At 40.9% G+C, this 24,623-nt stretch overlaps 2 protein-coding genes across 2 annotated transcripts; one reads left to right on the top strand and one right to left on the bottom strand.

Moving 5' to 3' along the window:
• The first annotated feature begins 4,769 nt into the window (after positions 1-4,769).
• On the top strand, positions 4,770-15,889 carry LOC311213772 (A-kinase anchor protein 17B-like). Its single transcript, XM_084293997.1, has 6 exons — positions 4,770-4,849; positions 9,201-9,354; positions 9,592-9,702; positions 11,070-11,304; positions 12,548-14,063; positions 14,665-15,889. Exons 4-6 carry the CDS (start codon positions 11,215-11,217, stop codon positions 14,799-14,801), a joined length of 1,743 nt encoding a protein of 580 aa, XP_084150123.1. The 5' UTR covers positions 4,770-4,849; positions 9,201-9,354; positions 9,592-9,702; positions 11,070-11,214; the 3' UTR covers positions 14,802-15,889.
• Positions 15,890-18,287: 2,398 nt separating this feature from the next.
• On the bottom strand, positions 18,288-24,130 carry PGRMC1 (progesterone receptor membrane component 1). Its single transcript, XM_084293960.1, has 3 exons — positions 23,752-24,130; positions 22,083-22,238; positions 18,288-20,442 (listed from the first exon to the last, which is right to left on the bottom strand). Exons 1-3 carry the CDS (start codon positions 24,092-24,094, stop codon positions 20,342-20,344), a joined length of 600 nt encoding a protein of 199 aa, XP_084150086.1. The 5' UTR covers positions 24,095-24,130; the 3' UTR covers positions 18,288-20,341.
• Between the last annotated feature and the right edge of the window lie 493 nt (positions 24,131-24,623).

Raw genomic sequence — 24,623 nt, forward strand, 5'->3', positions numbered from 1 at the left:
ACAGTGAATCCTCGGAGGAAACTGGTTTTCTTTTGTCTCTTCTGCTATTCACATAAAAATACACTTATATTACACTTGGAGACAGAATTTAATTGAACATACATTTTCTGCAATCAAGTCCTTTAAAAGCGATTCTGAAAATAGCTTTTCTTACAAGGAGATTGCTGTGTATATCTTTATACCTTGTCTTGCATAGTCATAGTTAATAAAGGATAAAGTACAAGGTGTTTAAAGTAGCTGTGAGTTAATTCCTTAATCTCTCCCACAATGACATCATTCTGAATTAATAGGCACATTTTAATCACGTGATCACTGAAATTTGCCTCAGACATTCTTGCAATGAAAACATCAAGGTTTTTGTTTGTTTATTTTTTGAACTTTACAAATAGCTTAGTTGTTATCAACAAGTTGCTCCAGGATGATGCAGTTGTGGCTAAGATCCGAATCAGGTACCCCAATGAAATCTGTCAAAGCCTTTATGTATTTATTTATTTTTTTTGAAAGGTAGCATTGAAGCTTGCTGTCGTTTCCTAAATTAAGTTACATTCTATTTTTAAACCATCTTCCTTGGGCACTCAATACTTAAAAAGAACATGCTTAAAGTTTCACAGGAAACTTCTGAGATCAGAGAGAGAGAGAATGAACAAGGCTGTCAGGGAACCCACTTTTCTGCTCATGCCATCCCCAGATACGAGTTAGAAAAGCTCTACATTTAGAGCTTTCTGAGGTGTTCAGTTGGCCTTGTTCTCCAGGACATTTGCTAGAGACTGCTAGAGTGCAACGTGCTCTGAGTCTGTTCCTTCCTTGGGGCTGGGAGGAGAAGCCACTTCAGCAATCACCACGGGTTGTCCCTGTGACCAATCGTGAAAATTACTAGATTTGCCTATGATAATCCAGGACGTCTGTGACTGAACCAGAAATAGGACCTCACACTCCCACTCCTATGACTTAATCACAAGCCTGTCTTTCTGTACTGAGAGCGTTTCACAGTGCCAGCTGGCTTTGGCAGTTGTAAAGTACACTTTAGAAAGAGGAACCAAGAATTCTTCCCTCTTCATATCTATAATACAAAGCTGGTGCTAGAATTAATGTCACTGATACATATTCTAAGCATGGCTCAGAAATGTTATAAAACAGAATCATATGAAGTAGGATAGTGTGTTCTGGACTTTCTTTATAAATTATTGCATTTCCTTTGGTGGCTAAACAACTTATGTTCAAGAAAATTAATTATCCTTACAGCCAAAATTTGACTGTTGAACTAAGAACTTTTTTCCTTTTTCTTTTTCTAAAACCACAAAGCGAATTCATCTGCCTATATACAAAGTATTTCAGAGGTAACCTTGTTGTAGATTAAACCCATAATCATACAGGCTGATTAGAAAGTCCTGACAAAAAAATTAAACACCTTAAACAAAACAAAACAAAACAAAAACCTCCACTAAGTACTTTTATCTATTCCCTTAAATAAAGTTCCACAAGATTTGCGTGCAGCCTGCCAGTGGGTGGCAGTATTGAATCCATCATTCAGCTGTTTCTGGCTAGAAAGTACTTGTGTAGGTGAGCTGCTTCTCACTCAGTAACTGATAAAATCAGTATCTAGCGAAAAAAATATTTCAACAGTCCACAAATTAGTTTCACAAACCTGCAATGGCAGCTACGTCCAATAAACAAGGCTGTAGCATTGTTATTCTTTAAACAAAACTGCAAGTGTTTCCTATAGTCCCTTGAAACAGGCCTTATTGTTCTGTTTCAAAATTAAATACAAGATGAAGCTTTGATTTTTCCTATGGACTGTACATCTAAAGTTAGGGGGATATATAGTTTCAATATGGAAAATTATGTTTTCTTTTAAATTACTTGAGCAGTACATAATATTCAGCCATAATTCCTGAAATGACTTTACCAAGCCACAAGCAGAACTATAGCCAAGATTCTTACTTGCATGTACTTAAACCCCCTTCATGCCCAAAGTTTTTTCCAACCACTTTCTTCCCCAGCCTATTCTTGAAGTTAACAGAGCAAGATGGTTTTCAAGCACTGGTTGACAGGTTTAAATTAAAACCTTCTGAAACCTGCTAGGTTATGATGTTGCAATCTCTGTGTGAACACTCCTCTGGATTTAAGATTACATTGTACTTCGTATCCACTTCAGCTAAAAGAGAATAAACCCATAATAAATAAAAGAGCTGGCTCTGCACACAGTCCTTTGCACTCACTTTACCTACATTGATTTTCAAAGATACCACGTGACTTTTGCAGGCAGGGTTTCACCTTTACTCATTGTCTAATTTTAGGAAGACAGTTTTCTACGAGTAGTGCAGATTCAGGGTTTGTACAATCTAGGTAGCTAACAGATGGGATAAAGCCTGGAACTGCAGGCTGTAGAGAGAAGTAGAACTATTCTGCAAAAGGGAGATGTGGGATAACTATGTCAGTCTAGATCTCTAACTTCTCAGTCATGTCTTAAGCATATAATCTAGTAGCTAATATTGGCTCAAAGTTGAATTTGCAAAATACCTCCCTATTTTCTTATTGCCTCTATAAACATCAATCCACTTGCAAAGCAAGGTGCTTAATCTCTCATATGTTTTGCATCAATGACCGCCATCATCTTATTATTCCCTGTGTAAAAGTATTTTCCTCTATCAGTTTTGGACGTGGCACTTTTAATTAGTATCACATGGCCCTTGTTCTCAACATGAGAACATTGCCAGAGTATTTTCCTTAACATCTGTTTTCCCCGTCTCCTTTGCCAGAGGAAATATGACTTGCTGTTCATTCACAGAGTTAACTTACCATACTGCTCCAGCAACGTGCTCTACCCTGGTAAGCAGGATATTCTGCAATTGTAAAAGACCACAGTTTACAGTAATTTGCTCCCTGGAATATAAATATAGATAAAGAATATCAGTTAAATTCTATTTACATATAATTTGCTTAATTACAGACAATAAACTTTTTTAGTTTGTTTTACCTACAACCAGAAGGCATAGTTTGAGTTTTTAATTCATTTGTGTGAGTACCTGTGGTACCAGAGGTCCTAAGATGTGATAGTCTTGGGCTGGAATGCATTGTGCTTGAAAAAGAAGGGAGCATTCTTATCCCAGTCACAAGCCTAAGACAACGAGACCTGAAGTCTCAAAACTACTGCACTGGCAACAAGAAAATTACATGTTTTTGTGGCAAAGAGTTCAAGAGTGTTCAATACAAAACAAAATTTAAACTGTTTCTTCATTGTTTGGCATTTCATTATTATAAAACAATTGCCATTGAAGTTAGAAAACAGAAATGTACTTTTTGTATGACTCCTCTCATAATAAGAAAAACAAAAAATTAACTGCATTGTCAACTACTAATTAATAGTAATTAGTATATCTTCTCTTTTATTCAGGAGCCCTCACTCAGACAAATACCTTTGCATAGCTACATTAAGCATTTTATTTATAAGTTAAACATCATTAGAGTTTCTTAATTTATTGCATCTCTGGAAAATCAAAAAGTACTGACTAAATAACTAGTTTGCAGCTGCAAATTAGTATAAAATTCCAGTTTACCTGTATAGTTTTGGAGGAATATACATAGAAAGGAAAAAAAATCATGTAACCAAAAGATATTATCTTTGGAATTTAATGATTTGCACCATCAAAACACAATTTTATCTTTTAAGGGAACAAGAAATATGTAAATAACGACCAGTGTATAATAGACTCCTAGAAAATCTTCAGAATGTAAGAAGAACCAACAATTGTGAAAATAACTAGACCAAACAAAAGGTTTGTAAACAAAGATGGTATCTATTGTACCAACCTACATAGTGAGAAAACACAGAAATGCTTTTTGGGACACACATTTGAAAAATAAATAGACCCACCCTAAAAATACACATAATTGTTCTCAGGTTGTAACTTAGTGGAAAGAAGCTAGTACACACCTCTGCCTTCAACCCCAGCCTTGTGTGTATCCTAAGAAGCCTAAACTGAATTTCATTTGAGACCATAAAAGAAGAAAACGTTGGAAAATGTAGATGATACCTTAAAGGGTGTATTTGAGGAACCCTGGCACCCCTCGGAGCTGCTCCTTTGTGGAGATTTGACTGTCATCTTGTACAAATAGACAAAGCTACTGTGTTTCCATTGGTTAAACGTGTACAAACTAGCACTAAAACCAGAGAAAAGACAATATTAATCCTTGTATGTACAGTGCCCAGATGAAGCAGTGATAGATGATGAAGTGGTAACAGATGAACTATCTTTGTCACCAAGACAAAGACAAAAACGTTGCATCAGAGCCCTGCAACTAGGCCTTCCCAATGCCTAAGTAAAGGGTACTGGCAATTGGAGAGGAAGTAACTTTTTGCCTTTTTCCTTTCTTTTTTCCATAATGAACAGCCACGCCGACCGCAGACTATACACACCAGGTGGATGCGAGCAGGCAGATGAGACACCCGGGCACCTCACCACGTCCCCCTCAGATGACCTGACAGCCACCAGCCCCACTCCCGGGGCTCACTCCCGCCCCAAATTCTACGACCCATTCCCCAAATCCCCTCACCCGAATCCCCCTGGGGCTGCACCACCCCCAGACACCCGGCGCCCCCTCACGCCCCCCGGCTCAAGCCGCCACAAAATGGCGCCCGGCGGGAGCGGCGCCCCCTGGCGAGGCGGGCAGCCGGGCCCCGGCCCCGCTCAGGGAGGGTGGCGGCGGGCGGCTGGGGCCGGGGACGGGCTGCGCCTGAGGGGGGCCGCTCCCCCAGCCCCGCCGCGCTCCGCCCCGGGGGTGGCGGCGGCGAAGGGCGCCTGGAAGCGTCCGCTGCCGGTGGCAGCCGGCTGCAGCGGCGGCCGGAGGGGTAAGGGGAGCCCGGCCGGCGGAGGGGAGGGGAGTCCCGGCCCCGGGGAGCGGCCGCGGGGCTGCGGCTCCTCTCCGGGCCCGGCCGCTCCGGCTGAGGGGAAAGGCGGCCAGCGGGGGGCTTGATGAGGGGCGACAGCGGCCCTGAGGGGTGCGAGGCGGCGGGGCCGGCTCGGCGTCGCCTCCCGTGTCACAGCGGCTGTCCCCGTGTCCCTGGTGGGCGCCCCTGGGAGGCCGCTGGGTGGCCCAGTGGGCGCTGGGGGCCCGCTGGGTTCCCTCACAGGCGTTGCGGGTGGGGTGGCTGCACCCAGGGCAAGGCTGCTGGGGGTGTGGGGAAAGGCAGAGTGGGTCCGGCCCTGCCCCATTTGGGGTCCCCAGCACCCCGCTGACACCGCCCCTCAGAAATGTTTGAGGGGTGGGCGCGGGCCTGGCTGTCACCGAGCTCACACAGCGGGGCTCATAGGGGCAGGTGGGCTGGCAGCCGCGCTCCTGGTGCCTTCAGAGCCTGTCCGAATTCAGGCTCGCATCCTGCAAAGCACAGGGACTGTGGCCTTGCAACCGGCTTATCGATTATTATGGGGTTCTTTTGTGTTCTTATCCCAACCTCAAAACATCCAGCCTTAAACACTGACACCAGCAGCGTTAGCTTTAAAAAGCCCCTTCTGCTGCAATATTTGTGTGCAATATTGCAGCAGCAAGCAGGACTTCTGATCATCTCTGCTCTTCACTTAATTTTGTGCAGAGCAAGCTGAATAAGCTAATCCTGCCTATTGAAAATCTGCATGTGCTTAAACCTCTTGTTTAAACTTCACCAAGTGACTGTTTCTGGTAAATGCTTTTCCCTGCGTGATAAACTCCTTCTGGTACTACAGATCAATACGTACTCTCGCCACCTTGCCATTCACTGGGCGGTTTTGCTGCCCACCTTTGCAGAATGAAGATATTTCCTCTGCCTTAAGCTGTGTCGCTGGAACCATTTGTGGGGCTGCACTGTGAATGAGAGCAGGGAACTGTCTGCAAAGTAACCTGGCAAAATAGGGCTTCCTTTTTCCCCCAGGCTAGCTCTTTTTCCTGACCCAGTTGATGGTGAGGTCTTAAAAACGGTTGTGATGGCCCAGGGCTTGGAATGAGTGGGAGTTCCCAGCTGGGAAGCTGGGGATGGTGAGAGCTGTTTAAGCCAGCAGTACTGTGAGCAAATGTGAGTGGCACCTTTGAATAAAATTATTCTTACTATGTGCACTTTACTCATAGGGTCTAAAAGGGTGTTTCAGTGTTTCAAATTAAGTATTGGCAGGCTGATAATGTTTCCCTGAAGCCTAATTTTGCTAAACGTATGAACTTAGGTGATGCTTTTTAGGATGTTCTAAGGTACTTAGGTCAATGTGAAAAGAACCATGTAGATATTGAGAAAAGGCAGTTTCAGAGTTATTGATTTATCTTTGTGGTTTTCCTTGAGGATGTGAAAGGGTTACTGTAATACGTTAGTGATAACTTGGGTTTCCCTTGCAGTCTTGTGGGGCGTAAGTTTAAATGGTGATAGAAAGTGGGTCTAAAGGAGTGCATTCTCCTCCGTGTCTGGCACTGGATAAATCAATACTGTGTACAATTTTGGGATTCATGAAATTTAAATTGTAAAGTGTTAGAATAGCACAGTGAAAGTTACTCAGAGGCTCGAGAAGCTGCCTTACAATGAGAGACCGTAAGCTCTTAAAGAGCTCAAACATACTATTTTATATCAAAAAGATGACTTACAGACACCTTAATTATAGCCTGTAGGAGGAAAAAACACAAACACACCTAGATATTAAAAAGATGTGAATCTAGGACAGGAATGCTTATGAAGAATCAGTGTCTGCAAATGGTTTCCATTTCAACAGTGGATGAGTAAGGACTGGAACAAACTGCCCATGGGAGGTGGCAGATTTTCATAGTCTGGTGTTTTCAAAGCAGGACCAGGTAGGTTTCCCTCCTGGCACAGGTGCTTTTAGTCAAACAGGGCTACGTTTTGTGCCTTGTCACTGGCGTACAACTGAAGTGGAATACAGCACAGGCCAGAGTAAGTGAATTGATGGTCTGTTATGGTACCAATTAGTGTGAATCTGTTCTGTAATGCTGTATTAGATTAGGCTCCTGAGGCGTAGGAAGTTACTGGGTTTCACAGGAATTCCTCAACAGAGCTGGGAATTGATCAGAAATCTGTATTATCTCAGGTCATTGTCTTGGTTCCTTGTTTCCTTTTTATACTTTACAGTATTTAGCAGAGGGTGAGGGTGGGTGTATTTTGGGGTTAGCAGAAGATATCATCATAGAAGAAAGGCATGCAGGTAGCAAGGGACAGTTGAGCCTGCAGTTACTGTAATAAACAACAGTGCAAGGGTAAATGTGCTCCTAATGTTATAACCATGGCAGAATGGATGAAAGGGAATATCTATTTGGTAATGAGGTCAAATGTCAGATTCCTTGTGATTTATCAGTTGGAAGAATTAAAACCTAAAGATAACAGCTTATTAGTATGTCAGGATTGATTCCAAAAGGCCATGATGCTGAGCAGAAAAGCCCCAATAGATGAGATAATAAATAATTCTGTGCTTTGTACACAGTTACATCATGAGAAATAAATTTCTAATGCTTAAATTGCTCCTGGCTGTGAATAAGAGTAGGGAAGAACAAGGATAATGGCCTGCACTACCAAGCCACTATAGATGACTTGCAGACAGCTCCATGCCAAGACTTTTGGGCTTGCTATTCGGTGATTTATTGCAGTAGTAGGAATATGGTTGTGGCTGTGATGTGAAGAAGGATTTGCAAAGACACGATTGTATCAGCTGGTTTAATAGAATATGTACTTGCAAAAAAAGATGAGCTTTGGGCACACCAGCTCTTTCTCAGGTCTTAGACATTTACAGGTTTCAACAGTGGTGTCTGCATGTTCTCACCTGCTTCAACTCAAATCTAAGTGTGATGGAAAAAGTATGGTTTATAATAAAATAATAGGTAGCTGTAGGAAGCTCTTTATCTCCATGCACAGTGGGTAGAAGGGATTCTAAAGAGTAGTGACTTTTCTCCAGTTCTGTAGTAAGAACTTTGGTTGTCTCAGAGTATCTGCTCTGCTTTGTATGTGGTGATGTACACATGCTACTGCAGAAAATCAGTAAATCACATATCTATGAAGATTTTTACACACACATACTTACGTAAAACACACACACACGCATGCATGTACCTGCATTCAAGGTTAATTCAGAGAGTCAGCCTTATCCAACAAAGCTGTATTTAGTTCAGAGTAAATTTCCTTAATAGGAGCAATTCAGTGCTGCAATGTGTGCTTCCAGAGTCCTGATTTTTTATGACACTAGTGTTTCTTCAGTCCACATGTACATTTTGTTCATTCTGAGTAAACCTTAGCCACCCTTTTACCAGGTGGCTTCTTGCACTACACTTGTCTCCCCCTACAGATTCCTAGATTGAAAGCCAGCACGCATTCCCTGAGTAATGCCAGCAGAGTTTTTAACTTGTGACAACCTGCTTGTAGGCTTTTGTCAGGTGGCTTCAGTGGAAGCTTTTATATGGCACTCTTGCAGCTCTCTTTGTGTGTGTATTTGTGTGTATAAATATACATATGCATACATTTCATTTGGTTTAGTCTGTATTTATGATAAAATGGTGACCATACAAGGAAAAAATACCACATGGACAGCAGTAAAATATACTAACCTTTATTTGTTACCAGATGCTGAGATTTTGGGGAAGAAACTGGCACAGATGGGGGTTTGCCAACCTCTGTTGCTTTGCTTTGAGGCTAGGACTAAAAAGTCTGCTAACCAGTTGATACTTCTCCATAAACTTTGAGGCACTTAATTGTATTGGGGGAAAAACTTAAGACTTGTTTTTCTTTCAGTGGATATAGCCAATACTGATATCTGAACTTTGTATATCTGAACTTGAGGTCTTTAATCCAGTAATTGGGGTCTTACTTCTTGATTTTCTGGAAAATTGGTGCAGGTAAGCTAAAAGTTGTAAATATTTTCAGTGTGGTTGGTACCGAAGTGCTCTGCTCAACGTGGCATTGTAAGAGAAAGTTTGCAGCCTGCAAGCTTCATTTCATCAGCCTAGTAGCTTATCTCCATAACGATTTATCAGGGTGTGCCCTGTTTCAATACTCTTCCCAGCAGATACTTTCTAAACTGTGACCCTAACACAATGTCTCCATGCTGGAAATAACACTTGATGTCACATTTCTAGTGTAGATGCATCTTGATGCAATTTGCTTGAATGTTTTCTAACATGCTTGCATCTGGGTATTTAAAGCTGATTAAATGCAGCACACACCAGGATTCATCATTTCTTGCTAGGTAAGCAAGCATTGGATCCAAAAGATGTTGCTCCAAGTGTCAGCGAACTCTAATTTTGGCAGAACTGCATGAATTGGACAGCTAGCAACTCTCTGCTGAACATACCGAACTTTGAGTCTCCAGAAGAGCCTGCCAGTAACAAGTTTGGCCAAAGGTATGATGTCAGCTTGCGAACCCCTGGTGTTGTAGCAGGAGGAGATATTTGGGGGTGGGTGTTTGAGCTTAGACATTTCAGAGGACATGTTCTGGTATTCCACAACAGAGAACGTAATTCTCGCAAATGTAGTAATATTTGGTAGTCACCTGGGATGTTTCTTGTTTGTGTAGTAGGCTGTCTGTGTTTGTACGTGGCAAACTGGACTGATTAGTCTGATTCTTTCTTCTGTGACAGGTGACTTCTGATACAACCAGAAATTTTAGTGAAGGAGCCATAAAGAAAGAGAAGCCTGAAAAGACTGACACTGCGAGAACAGGTGCACAAGGGGAAGAAAGGGTTTGAAAGGTGAGAGTGTATTTTTAGAGAATGTTCTGTCTTAAGATTTGCTAGACTATTCCATACCAAGTAAAAAACAGGAAAGGAGATGCTACTGTTTTTTTTTTTTTTTTTTTTTTTTTAAAAACAAACAAACAAAAAACTTTGAGGAAACAGGAGTCGACAAACTTGAAGCAATACTGAGTAGTTCTAAATTTGTGTGTTACTGCAGGGAAAAAAAAGGCAACATGATAATTCTGTGTGTAAGGCATCAGATGAAGGAGTGTGTTATGATAAAGAGGTTGGACTACAGACATCCTGGGGTCCTTTCAGGCTTGATTATTCTAAGATTCTGTGGACCTGGGGTGAAATCTGAGAGCTGAGGCTTGGTTGCTTAAAATTCTGCATGTGCTTGTTATTTGTGTGTTTGCTTTTTCATTGTTCTATGCTGCAACACCACAAATTAGTATCTTTATGCTCTGAAGCATGCCTTCCAGTTGACTGGGAGCTTCAAAGCAAGAAACAAAGAGTTTTTCTGCCTTTCTGTCCACCCCTATTTACATACTATTTTTTAATTGTTGTTATCTTTAGGGCAGTGGTTTAGGATTTCTGTATGCAAGTAACAGTACTAAGTGGAAGCTTTAATTTGGTAGTGTGCTTGTATTGCATACGAGACTGTCACTGGTAATTAATCATGTTACACACCTCCATATTAACAAAAAAAAAAAAAAGCTTCGGTATGCTCAACATAGCAACTCAGATGCTCGATCTGTGAAAACATCGCTCTGCTTCCATTGCTAATTGAGTATTTTCTTACTCAAATACTTTAAAAACAGGTATTTTAAATGTTTGTGTGAATTTCGTTCCCTGAATTTTCTGGAGTTTTCTGTGACAAATCATGTTGGTTGTTTAGTAGATCTGTTTTCTACAGGCCAAGGTTTCCAAAAAGTGGTGACATCTTCAACGTGAATTTTTGTAACAATGGAAGTAGTCTTATAATGTCTTAAATGGCACCCCCATGTTAATCTGTAGGGGAGCTTTGTTAAGGTAAGAATTAGATCCAAATGATCAGCTTCTGGTTGTGTCCTTGGAGACAAAAGATAATGTGAATCTGTCTTCTTGGCAGTGCATATAAAGAAAACCCTAGAATACAAACCATTTGAAGAGATAAGCACAGAACTAATGTGTTCTAAATGTGTGCATCAGTTAGATGCGTGTCATCAATATGCAGTGTTTATTAAATATGTAATTCTAACAGCCAAGACTTCTCATTAGCCACGTGTAGATTCTTGGTGACTGGTTTATTGTTAGCATTTCAAAGACTGACATCCAATCTCCCAGGACTCAAAATGTAAAACAAGTGTCGTCTAAATTGTCCCATATTGATAATTACCTAGAAAAATACGTGGTGATGAACAAAAAGTTCAAGAGAGAAAAAAGAAAGCTAAGCTCAAGAGGAGAGAAGAGAGGCAGATAGATGGAGATGAAAAACATCCCCAAAAGCAGAAGGTACCAGCTGAAGAACAGCAGTGGCCAGAGAATATGCCTGAATGGGAAGAAAGGAAATCCCTGCTAGCTCAGAGAAGAGTGGAGTCTGTCAGACTGCTTACGGTCCTGTTAAACCGTGTGAAAGTAAGAACATTTTCAAACATATTTTAAGTTATGAAGGGGATTTGTTAGATCTTGAATAGTTCAGTAGACTTTTGGTGTCTTGATGCTGCTCAAAAGAATGCCTTGAGAGTGACTAAGAAGGCCTGAGGTCCAAGTCTTGTGACAGTTTGCCCTCAGACAATTTGCCCTACCCAAAGGTAGTGTGATCCTACCCAGAAATTTTGTCTTTGACGTTTGTTTGAGGCCTTGTCTTTACTGTGTAAAAATAGGGCTGGAAGGACCACATCAATCTCTTAGACTTGATCCAACATTGCAAACAGGGAGGTTAGGGAATGCAAATGAAGATGTCTCTGCTTATATTGGTCTCAAGTCTGCAAGTGAAAGAATTAAATTGATATGGATTATGCTGCTTTCATTTCTAATAGCTTTTTTTTGGGGGCCAACACTAAGCTATCAGTTTTCTTTGATTCAGCTAATGTCTTGAAAAAGTCAGCAGAGGACTGATAAAAATTGCAGTGTTTTGCAGAGGAATTATGTTTAGAGGCTTATTTAGTGCTTTGGGATTAAAAAACAAAAAAGTTTGAAATCTAAGGAGTGCTAACGTAATTTTTTCTTTGCTATTTGCTATGTAAAAATTTGCTTGCGTCTTTTAACAAGTATGTTTTTCCCCAGTCCTTAAGATTGGGGGAAAAAAGATTGATTCTAAAGCACTATCGCTAACAGTTGAAGTCAGAGGCTACATTTGCCATTCTGTGTGAATTTTTAGGGCCCCATAATGTCTTATGTTGACCTTCTTAATTGTGAAATTAATGAGTTAAATAAACTTTTTGCTTGGTTTCATCATTTGGAAGGCTTTAGATTGGTTGTATTTGGACCCATAAAAACTACATAGAATATTTAGAACAATTACTATATCTACAAAAATCTTTCAATTTTTCTGTTGCATACAACACTGATTGTGAAGCTTTAATAAAACAGAATAACTATTTTCTTATGCAGTTGTAGTGAGATAGATGAATTGGTTGACAGATTAACTGCCCTATTTGAGAATGCAGCATTCGGAGACAATAAAGTTTTGTTAGTTCTAGATTAGCAGTAGTGAGATTGTGTGATCAAGCTCTGCATGAAGCCAAATTTATTCCTCACCTGTATAATTCTTCTGAATGTACAACTGCATATTTATGAGTTTGCAGTTTAGCAGTCTTTTTACTGTTCTCTGTGCTCAATAAATGTACATAATCATTCTCCTGATTTTTATTTGAAGGATTTTGTACAGTTGGCAAGTCAAAAAGTGGATCCTTCATTGGGCATAAGGAAGAATGATTCCTTTTCTGAAACAGCATTAAAAGACGTTCATCAGGAACAGATTAACTCATGTTGTCACACGCAAAAAGAGTTGAAACATAAGGAGGAGTTTAAGTGTCAGTTAACTCAAAAAAACAACAGCTTATCTAGTGAGGAAGGAGATGTGACTAAGTTCCATGCGTCTCCTTCTCCTATAGTCAGGACAATTTTAAATGACCCCAGTACAGCGCTGAGTTCTGACAGATTGACTGGCAGAGATGTGAACAACTCCTTTGGCTGTGGATCTTTGCTGATTACAGTTACCCAAGACTGCAAGGTCATCAGATCTCTGGATGGAAGGGACTGCCCAACACTGAATGTAGTTCACACACAGGCAGTGTCTGAGGATGGTTGCAGAAAGCAAAAGGTGTATGAGACTGATGAATTCATTCATTATTTATTAAACTACTATCAGACACCGAGCTATGCACGTGTTTGCTTAGAGCCAAAAAACTCTGCGAACAAGTCCTGGTGGAAGAGAGTGGTGTCTGATGATGACAGTGGTTTTCACATCAGCTTGAGTAACAAACATGGCCAGCATTTCAGAGAAGTGAGTCTTGTACAAAACCTCAACAAGAGAAATTATATTAGTGATGATAATTATAGACTGGTGATCACAGTTGGGGAATTGGAATCAACAGACACAGTGTTGAAAAACAAGGCCTATGCAAGTCAGCTTGCAAAAAAGTTGCAAGTACAGAGGAATGAGACACTCTCTGTTGATTACTTACCATATGCTGGACTGAATCATTCTTTGGATTGCACTACTGTTACTCATGATAAGGAGTTCAATCAAGAAGACGGTAGAAATGAAGTTACCATACCATACAAAATCTGTAGATCCACTTGCAAATTAAAGGATTTGTTGGAAGAGATCAGTGATTCCGAGTACTTTAGTGAGGCGTGTGGTGGTGCAATGAAGAGAACAGAAAGAAGGTTTGAAGAAATGTACAGCAATTATAGTAAAGGGTGCTTGCCTACAAGAAAGAGGGAGAGAAAATTACTGGTTTACCTTAAAAATGTAACTCTGGAAGGTCAAGAAAAGGAAAGCAGGAAATGTGACTTCTGTTCTAATTCTGCCCTTGAGGGCTTGGCAAGGCAGTGTGAACACAGGCTTAAAAAGTCATGCAAGAGGTCTAGTAGTAAGTTAAGACATGAAGGACAGAAAAGTGAGAGACAATCGAGGGAAGAGGAAAGAAATGCTCGCAAAATGAAGAAAAAGAGAAAAAAGCTTTCCTCTAATCTTTTATCTGATGAATGTGGCTTTTCAGAGGCGGACAGTTGCATACAGCTGGAGTCACTTAGAAAGATACAAAGAAAATGTAATAAAGCATTCCACAACAAAGTGAAATTCAAGACACTTCACACGGCTGTGGCAGCACCAGACATTACCACTTCTGATGGCTCGCCGCTTCAAGAGACTCTCCAGAGCACAGGTGAGAAAGAGGTAAACTGGAGCTGAAATGAGTGAATTTGATAGTCTTAGGTCACTGACAGGCAAGGTTAGATGCTGCAGTTCTTCTTAAAGTGATGAATGGTAAGTGTGGTTTGTTTGTTTGTTTGTTTTTTTTGTACTATATATATACTTCTTAAAAATGGACTTCTCTGCAATTAAGGGTTTTGTCGGTTCAGCTCAGAAACACTCTGAACAGCTGAGGTTGGAGAGTAGCATTTGTTTCATAATCAGGTAGCAAGGTTTCCCTCATGCATTAGCAGATAGGTGGTTGTGCCATTAATAACAACATGATGCTAACGACTCAACATGCTCTAGACACGCACTGAAGTCATTAGGCAGCTCAATCTGTGGTACATCTGGGTGGGAGGTACTTCATGAAGTGAGTGATTTAAATATGCATGTGGTCATCTGATTTCCCTACATGATTGCTACATTTCTGGATATTGTTACTGACAGCCCTTTCTCAATTCACTGTGCTTTCAAGTTCACTGGCAGCCACCTAACAGCTGCCTCCCTGTACCTTTTTTTCCCCCTCCCCAACAAAGTCATTTCAAGTAACTTTTTCATATACTTATCTACAGGAGATGAGAGGAAATTAATGTTGAGAAGAGAGATGGATGCAGATGTCAGAGGATGCCCTCTCTTTCCTCTTGAGATAATTCAGACAAACCCCTGCTCAGATTCTTTCTGTGGAGCAGAGCCCAGAAGAGGATGCTGAACAGCTACTAATATAATAGCTCTTAAGCTTCTGTGTAGAAGTGGGAGAAGAAAGCCCTTTTAAAAAAAAGCCCAGTTAAAAGTTACTGGGAATACTGGGGCTTTTTTTGCTTAGATAATTCCTTCAGTCCGAATAATCTAAGTGGTGTAGTGAGCCACAAAACCAGAATTTTTATTTGCTTTTTGGATAAGAGGACCAAAATTTTCCCTAGGGCCAAACAAACTTTTATGGACCAGTTGCTGAGAATTCAAAGATTTACAGACTGAGATCTCAGACTCAGTCTGATTAAAGGTAGGGAACCATATAAATGTCAAAGTTACAGTAATTAGTAGTAACGAGTCTGTGGAAAACAAATAAACAAAACCCCACACAGAGATATCTTAGTCTTAAAACCCCACACAGAGAAGTCTTAGAGCAAGCATACAAAGTGCCTCCTCAATCAGATTGTTAAAATGACGGGACTGGAAAGAGTGGGGGACATTTGTTCTCAGTTATGGGGAATAACAGCTTCCCAAATATGATAGAATCCTATCTTCTGGAAGTGTTTCTGAAAACTTGCCTTTAGGAGAAGGGATTTCACAAAACTTTTGTAAAATACAGTGCTTCTGGGAATCTGAATGATGATCTAAGCAGAGCTCTGAATGTTGGACAGTAAAAGGGCAATGATTGTCAGCATGGTGACAGCTCACACACACGTGCAGGCTGAAAATTTGTTCACAAGATTTCAAAACCATGCCCTTCTGAAGGCACATGCAGTAAGATACCTATTTAGTACAAGTTAGCTTACGGAAAATTCCAGAGGAATTGTCTAATGTTGTTAAATTTCTGCTGCATGGAGGTAAAAATGTGAAAACGCAGTCTAGGAACTTGAGTTATATCCATATTTACTCAGCTGGCTATATTTAGAAGACAGACACAATTGCTCTTGGACAAAGTCCCTTAGCAAAATATAGAGGACCGGTTCTAAGTACAATACACTGATTATTTCAGCTTTCATTTTAGTATGCTTAATTTATTACATGTCAATATATTAAATTAATGTGATGATGTTGCCTTTCTTTTATAGCATCTTACCCATGTTTGTAACTTCTGCTCTAATAAATTGTAATTAAAAAAAAAATTAACTGTTCATGGTAGATTGGTTTTCCCCCAGTGTTCGGTATTGGTGGCTCCTACAGGCTTTGCCAGACTTTATCAGCTGTCTCTTCACATGTTCAGATGTTGAGTGCCTTTTCGGGATCATGAATAACAAATGGTTGCTACTCAAAATACTGTCCATCTATTGCTTTTATCTTAAAACAAACAAAAAACAACAACAACAAACCCTTATTTTCTCAACAGAGTTATTTTCTGTTTCGGAGAACATTCATGCCCCTCTTAAGTCTCTTTTTTAGTACTTTAGTAGATTTTCATTACTGTAATTTGTATATGTTGACCACATAAAATGTTTCAGTTGCACTGCTATGACATACCAAGGGTATTTTTTCTCTATGCAAAATTTACAGATTAAAGAAAAGAAGACAAAACTTCCCCTCTGTCAATCTCTAGACAGTTCTGTACAGTAAGTACCCTTTTCCCAAGAGGTAGCCCTTTCAATTACAGGTGAGGAAGTATTTCTTTGTGTTAGTCTAAGGGTGCAGGAACTCTAAATTTCCTTCAGTGTAAAGTTCCAGTGTTTTATCAATATGTTGTCACAACAGTCAACAAATAAATACACCAATTCTGTAATTGTTTCTTGTGTTTAGCTACATTGATTGAAATTGATAGAGGGGATTTGCTTTATCTCCTCATTCAGTATAAAGCGTTGTTACTGAATAAAAGATGTGCACGTTAAATTGAGACACCATGGTAATTTTCACACTGAAAAATGTTTTTTCCTTTTTGTTTATTTACATGTGGATTTATTTAGAACCTGTTCTCAGGTGGTTTAGTATTAGTTTCTCACTTTTTCTACTTACACATTTAATTTGAACCCCATCTTTCCATATGCTGGACTGTTCAGTATGATTTTATTATCCTGAAGACCGATCTTTTAAGTTGTATGTAACAATTTGGCTTAAGACTCTTTAAACACATAGCTTTGTAAGTTAAATTTCATTTGTGTTGAGGAGTAAATATCGTATCTCAATTATGGAAATTATAGAATGTTTATATAACTTGAACATTTAATAGACGAAAAGAGGCATTAAGAGCAGCATTCAAATAGTTGAGCAGCAGAAACATTTAATGTTCCCAGCAGAATTTCACATCTTTGCCTGAACTTGGTTTATGTTGTTGTACTCAGATGGTGTTTCAAGGAGTGATGGGGTTTGGATTTTGTTTTTTTTTTTTCTTTTTTATGAAGTGTTTACAGTGACACTTGTAGTAGGAAGTAAGGCACTGAGGCTGTAGATCTTGTGATATGTCCTTTTCCTCTAAAGCCTGCGATTCCAAGCAGTGCATAGAAACGTCTCCTCTTTTACCTCACCAATTGTAAAACCATTTTTGTAAAAAAAAGGTAATTAATAGCAGGCAGTGCCCAGATGAAGGAACCTTCTGTATTTTATGAAGCGGGGGGCTGTATGCCACAGCTGGCTGGGAATGAAACGCTGCTTAATTGTTTTGATTTGCTCTGGAGTTCTTGAAGTGTGTTTTCATGACACATGAGTAACTGGTATTTCAACACTTCGGATGAGGGAGATTGACAATTTCTACTCTTAGTTTGTCCTCCGTGGTTAATATACAAACGATTAAGCTACACAGCATGGTTTTTTTTGTTGTTGTTGTTGTTTTTTGCTTAGTCATTGCAACCAGTCAGTTGAAGGAAGAGATCAAATTGCAATGAACAAAGAGAAAAAGAAGATAAAAAAAAAAAAAAACCACACCCATTTTCTCTCACACTTCAGGAGAAAATGTGTGCCTGCTGCTTCATGAAACACTGTGATTCACTCCTTTCCCTTTCATGACAATTTTTTTCTCTGAAAAAGTAGTGGTCTTATCTGAATTGTACTGCTTCCCTCCCAGGAGGCACATGTGCTTAATATTACTCTTTGTCCTGTGTTACTGCCAGTTTTCTGTGTCATTTGGGAAGCATCATATTGTGATGTGCAGATACATACTTAAAATAGTGCTCGGTTCCTCTGGATTTGTTGTGGACTAACTTAAGAGTCAGTGTTGGACCCACTGAAGGGTAGGTTACAGCCCAGCCCAGTTCCACTGCATGGAACGTGCCTTCCAAAACTCCACCTTTTGCTCAGTGTTAGCAAATACTTGTGTTTCTTTTATGCCTAACTCTGCTTTTGCAACAGTAAAACGTGAACGTGTTCTGAATTTAATATTCTATTAAAAATGATTATGCTACAGAACTACATTCAGACCATTCAGCTTGAACATGTCATACTCGATCTACACATTGAATAATGTAAGAAAGACAGATTGTAGGCTGTAAAATTTGTAACACTGGGGGAGGATTAGCTTTCAGCTGCAGTAAATAAAAACACACACCACCATTATGCAAGACATTTATTTTCTGCCTTAAACAGATAAAAGCACATTTCTGATTTGAGGTAAACCGTTAGAAGTAGTTTGCAAAACACAAAGGCTGTGACAAGACTTCAACTTGTCTCTAGACCTTCATTAGGTAGTTCATACAGTAACACTTCATGCAAGCTATCTGGCTCAAACAGCTCACTGTTCATTGGAAGGCCCAGTGTAACTGAAAGGGAAAACACCGTGAAAGTATTAGGACTGAGGGAAAGTCATTAGTTCTCACTGCGGTTTGTCTCAGGCACTTCAGCATGTTGCGTCAACATATTTATTAAAGTTTCTGTTGTGCAATGCACTCTACTTCTGAACAATTCTGCCTAGTTCACACCTTCCTACTCAGGACTCAGTTCATCACGTTGATTGTGCTGCCAAGTTGAAACAACTCAGCAGAAGAGCTGAACCAGAAAAAGTAAATAATAGGGAACCATACCAGACAGGCACCCAAGCAGAATCACCTGGACAAGAATCACATTTACAAGAGATCAACAAGTCATCAGTTATCTCCTTGGAAATTTCTGGTAAAGTTATACAAATGTATTTTTGGCTGATTTCAGTCACATGCATTTACTCAGCCTCCTTTGGTAGCAGACTAAGTTACGTGGTTGGGATAAACGTAGTAATTAAGCACAGGTGTAAACTAAAAGAACAAACAGGTGAAATGCAATTCAATAGTCAGTTCCCCCAGGTATAACATTGCTGGTTATGCATGAGATTTTGCCATTTCTTTTAACAGCAACATTCCAAAGCAACAAAAGCCTCGACTCAGACATGGCTCACACCACGTTTTATTATTTTGTACAGGAAACTTGTATAAGTTACATGGACCATAAAGGTTTTTCTGCTAAAGGTGCATGTACAAGGGTATTTGTTAGCCATGCCATGCCAGCAAGTCTTTTTTAAGGCCTAAGAATCAACAGCAGCTGCTTTTACCCATTTAATTTCATTTTGTTAAAAATCTTAGAATCATTTTTCTAAGAGAAATGAACAAATGATAGTCCAGTTAAGTCGTACTTCATTATTAACCTAGTTTTTAAGGATGCCTAGTTACACTCAGTACCTAAGTAACATTTCAGATGTACTTTAAAAGTAAACAGAGTATTAATGCAGCTGCATGACTGAATACATCAGGTATTCATCTGTCCTTACTAATTTTGTAAGTATCTAAAAGTGATTTAACCTCTCAAAAATTCTTGGCTTTTTTTTTTTTTTTAAGCAGTTAGTGTTTCATCTGTAAGCCTCTATGTAACTCCTTAAAACCCAGATTATCAGACAATATTGAATTATACTGCACCACAAATGAGCATGGTGCTTCATGAACGAGCAAACAAAGAAAATGTGAAACTGCATCTAAACTAAGCATCTTCCTTACATGATTTTTTTTTTTTACTGCAAAAGCTGGTGGTTCTGTACCCTTTCCTGGGGATAGATATTTTTAATTCACTATTGAATGTGCAGTCAATTCCTGGTTGCCAGGAATTGCCAACAATGTGGTCTAGTGGAAGACGTCCCTGCCTATGGCAGGGGGGTTGGAATTAGATGGTCTTTAAGGTCCCCTCCAACCCAAACCATTCTGTGATTCTAAAGGAATTACAACCAAAGGCCCAGATCCTGCAGAAGCTAACGCTAAATGAATTTCAGTGGAATTTATGTTACGAATGCAAAGTTATTCTTGTGCTTGTGTCCACAGTGCTAGGTTGTTAATGAAAAACTAGATTTCAACCCTACTCTGCCCTAATAGTGACAGAATAAAATCAGTCCTTTATTGCAAAAGTTGCAGTTTACTTTTGCACAAACATTTTTGTGCATACTTCATATTATAAAGGTTTAAAGGAAGACATATTAGACCTTTACTAGTTTATCGCTCAATTTGAAAAGGAAGCCTAGAGCAATAAACCTGATTCACTGTAACTCTGGCTTTTTGTAAGTATTGTTGCTGTTGCAATTTGTAAAACGGAACAGGAATGTTACAAATGATCCCTTAAGATACAAAAATAGACTGTTCCTCACTGCACTCTCTAGTCTTTCTTTGCATCTTGGGCATCCTTTTCTTCTTCATCAGAGTATACAGTGGGTTCTTCTCCATCCTTCAGCAGCTTACCAACATGGTGATACTTAACTGAAAATTGGAAGAAAAAAAAAATCAAGTCATTATTCTGCCTTAAGGATGTACTTTTTGTACAGAGAAGGAAAAAAAAACCAAACTACTTGAACTACTATTAGTGTTGTAATAAATGTAAGAAATATGCAAAGTGAATGAAATATAATTTTTCTATTGGCTAAGACAGAAGATGAATTAATGTAAAGACACACGAAAAATGAGGGACTCATCCAGCTAAAGAAATGGAATAATGGATTAGATTATTTTTCTTGCTGTGCCAAAGCTAATTTTTGAGTGCAATTCAGCGTCAATCTTGATGCCCAACTCTTGAAAAGGTAGATACAAACCCTAGATTAGGTTAGAAATTTGATAACATAGTTCTGTTTTCTGGGACATCGTTGTTAGCATCATAAAGCAACCCTTTGGTGTGGCATGATTAACAGCCTTGATTAAGACAGAGCCAAAATAGCAGGGGCATGTCAGGTCAGGACTCAGAACTTCTAATGACATTATGTGGAGAAAGCTCCATTCCAGCTAGTGATAGTCAATCTTTAATACTGGGTTTAAAAACAAACAAAAAAAAACCCTTGATTTTTACTATACAAACTTTTAATGCAAAGTTATTTGCATATGCACGTTTTATCAAATAAATATAAATCCTTTCATTAAGATAAGTTAACTAATAGAATTATTTTCTGTCTTATCTGAGCAGAAATAATTTCTTTGGTGTTCACTGGCCTAAAAGACAGTATGAGATATGGAAGAGTTACTTTTCATCAATAAGATAAATCATAGGAGAAAAAAAAAAAAAAAATTCAAGCCAGCATCGTACAAGGTCAACATAACAATTTTCTTAAAAATGTGGTTTGATTTTCTTTTTGAGTAGCAAGTTGGGACACATGGCACTAAGCCTTTAAAAAACTTACACTGCTAAGCAGAGAAAAACAGGGCAACTACAAAAACAACTTCCTTCTGTTAATTTTACACCAAATGTCTCAAGTGTGCAAGTTGCCTTTTTCCTCTGCTGCTCTGGTGATCACTGGAATGGTTACAGCCAGAGATGGCATTTGCCCATTCCTAATCATTTTGTGGGTAGAAGGTCAGCTGGGCAATTTTCCGTGAATCTAATAAAGTCACCAGCAAGGAAATGCAGAATTTCTTATTTATAGTATAAAAGTTATAGCTATATGTAGCTATATCAGGAGCCCAGAGGGAAAAAGGCTTTGCTTAAACGGTATTCAAAACTCAAAGTAACCAAGAAATAATAATTCAAATGTTACTCTTATTTTGGAGAAGCTGAATGGGACTTATGCTTCATTTTTCAGAGCTTCAAATTTAATTGTCTTTATAGATGGTGTCTTAACTGTATTACAGGTGTGCTATACTTCCAATTTCTGTCAACTTTTTGGGTAGTTTTACAGATGTTATGACAGTGTTTCCAACTCTCTTACTGTTCTGTAAGGCACAGAGGGAGGGAGGATGCCTTACATTTCTCTTAATTTTTTGAATAACGGGAATTTTCGCTGGTAAACTGAGGCATTAACTCAAAAGTAAGCTTCCAGACCAACGCTTCAAATTAGTAACAGCCTTTTAACTGTTGCTTCCCTTATTACACGCTGGTTAGCTATTTCTTTGTAAATATGTTTAAAGTTACTTACAAGTGAATTGTGACTCCCAGTCCCTCAAGGTCTCTTGCTGTGTAGCATTGAGATCAGAGAGGTCATCGTAGTCATCCCTCAGAGCCTCCTTATCCAGGCAGAAAGTGGCAAGACCTCGGGATGCATCTCTCCCAGCAAAAATCCCATACGGGCCCTCTTTTAAAATAAAAACAGAAACATTATTACAGAGGCAACAGATGCTGCATGATCTTCAAGGATCAGAGTCTCCAGACTGAAACAGATTATGAGTTCCTACCTTGACCTGAGGGTCAGAAGTATCTCAAACTTCTGAAGTGTTTCCAGACTTTATTTTACTTGGTAATAAGGAAAAACAGAGGAAGAAGTCAAGAAACAAAACAATGAGAAGAGACACCGGGTGTGTTGGAACTTCTGGGCAATGAATCACACAACAGCGTGTGGAACACAGAGTAAGAATAATCATACAGATTGGGAAGGACATCCTCAGAAAGAGGAACAGAGGATGGATTTGTGAGCCTGAAGAGAAATGGTTTTCTGAGAGATAATGTGGGCTCAGAGAGCTGAAAGGGTGACCTAACTGAAAACATGGTTGGGATACTATAAAACGCTAGCTTGGAAGTAATATCTATTAAAGCTTTCAAAATGCAAGATGAACTCAAATGACCAAAACATGAAGTTCATAGTGGATCAGGGATACCTTATCAAGACAGACTCTTGCTAAACTTCATTACTCATTAACTTGCTTGCATGACAAACATGTTGCAACTGGACATTGAAAGTTCTTAAGGGAGCTTAAAGAAGCTGGATGTGAACTCTGGTTACCGCACAGAGCCTCCTATCTTCCACACCTCCCACAGCGACCTTTTCCCTATACTCAAAGAGAATCTTACTTTTCCATTAAAAAGAAAACTAGCCAGACACCATGGTGGCTACATTTTATACAGTGGGCAGCTTTTAACGTTGTCCATAAGGGTAACATCTAAAGCGTGGTTCTTAAGTCAAGTGGGTTTCAGTACAGACACAGAACTGTACAACTAACGCTGCTGCACCTATCACCTTGAGTGCTGCAGAACTCAAACTACAGCCCAGCATTACCTAGTGCCAGTCTCCTGTCTGTGACTGAGCCACAATCAATAACCTCATCAAGCTCCCTAATGTCTCTTGCAGTGTTCTCGTCTCAGAGTAGCGGTGGCAGCTCACTACCGCAGCCACCAAACGCTTGGACAGCCCAAGAGTGGTCACACCAGACAGCAGAAATTTTTGGGCCTCCGTGAAGCATCTCAGGAGACCTCTCATAAAAGTGGAGGCGATTCAACTCGTACCTGTGTGCACACCCCCCAGCTCAGCACCAGCTGCCCTGTAAAGCTTACTTCAAACTCTGCACTTCTGAAGTGCCTGTACCCCTCACAGAAAGCCGGTTTAGCCTAAGCGGCTACACATTGCTTTAATATAAGAATTACGCAGTCCAGTAAGAGTTGGGAACGGAATGCAAACGCCGAGAGGTCACCCCGCTCCTGCTGCCTGCCCTAACCGCGTAGGTAAGGGAAAATAAAAGAATAACGGCGCGGTGCGGGCTGGCAGAGCCGGAGCCTCCCCAGCGCCGAGGAGCCCCGGCCCTGCCCTCGCCTCAGAGCGGAGGCCCCCGCCCCACGCTGCCCCCGAGAGCCGGGCTCGCCCCGCCGCCCCTCACCGGGCCCGTAGAACTTCCTGGCGCGGGTCACGTCGAAGACCTTCCCGTTGACGGCCATGAGGATGCGGGGGTCGCTCCGGCCGTCGTAGGGCCGCAGCTGGGCCAGCGTGAAGTCGCGCCGCTTCATCTTGGGCAGCGGCGGCGGGTCCTCCTCGCCCGCCGGCACCGCGGGCCGATCGCCCCGCAGGATCTGGTAGAGGAGGAAGAGGCAGAGGCCCAGCAGGCTCAGGTTGAGCGGCGAGCTGACGATCTCCATCAGCAAGCCGCCCCCCTCGCCAGCCACCGCCGCCGCCGCTGCCGCCTCCTCGCCGGCCATCGCCGCCGCCGCCTCCTCACGGGCCATGGGCTCGGCGGGCTCTGAGGCGCGGGGCGGCGGCTTGCCGGGGGCGGGCCGGCCGGGAGGAAGGCGAGGGGCGGTGGAAGCCGGAGAGAGGCGGCAGGGGGCGCCGTGATGGCGGCTGCCCCGCCTCAGGAGCCCCGCGACCCGCCTCAGGAGCTGCACAGCCCGCCCCGAGGCGGCAACCGTGAGGAGACGGCCGCGCTCCGGGGGCTGTGCCCGGCAGGTAATGGCCCCAGCCCTCCGGCGGCAGCTCCTGAGGTACCGTGGTGGTTTTACAGCACAGGTGCTTCTTAGAATGTGGCCGGCCGTAGGCTGCTTTATTCAGGCTTCTTCTCAGTGGAAATTTTGGTTGAGGAAAGCTTAAGGTGAAGGAAGCACTGACATCTCCCTCTGGTTTATGTGGTGGTCGTGTGGAGCGGCTCGTTGGTGTCACCCCGTCCTGAGTACCCGCTGTGGAAAAACAAAAGCAATTTTTGGAGTATTTGTCTCTGTAAAAGTGAAATTCTGTATATTTCTCTCCATAAAGTGTGTC

This window comes from Netta rufina (genome assembly GCF_964035555.1).
Source record: "Netta rufina genome assembly, chromosome: 12".
Taxonomy (NCBI): domain Eukaryota; kingdom Metazoa; phylum Chordata; class Aves; order Anseriformes; family Anatidae; genus Netta; species Netta rufina.

Excerpts from the sequence above, each read along its gene's own strand:
- LOC311213772 (XM_084293997.1), top strand. The coding sequence starts at position 11,215 with ATGCCTGAATGGGAAGAAAGGAAATCCCTGCTAGCTCAGAGAAGAGTG. Across the intron at positions 11,305-12,547 it reads TCCTGTTAAACCGTGTGAAA|GATTTTGTACAGTTGGCAAG; the intron begins GTAAGAACATTT and ends TTTTATTTGAAG. Across the intron at positions 14,064-14,664 it reads AGAGACTCTCCAGAGCACAG|GAGATGAGAGGAAATTAATG; the intron begins GTGAGAAAGAGG and ends ACTTATCTACAG.
- PGRMC1 (XM_084293960.1), bottom strand. The coding sequence starts at position 24,094 with ATGGCCCGTGAGGAGGCGGCGGCGGCGATGGCCGGCGAGGAGGCGGCA. Across the intron at positions 22,239-23,751 it reads CAGGAAGTTCTACGGGCCCG|AGGGCCCGTATGGGATTTTT; the intron begins GTGAGGGGCGGC and ends TTATTTTAAAAG. Across the intron at positions 20,443-22,082 it reads CTGGGAGTCACAATTCACTT|TTAAGTATCACCATGTTGGT; the intron begins GTAAGTAACTTT and ends TCCAATTTTCAG.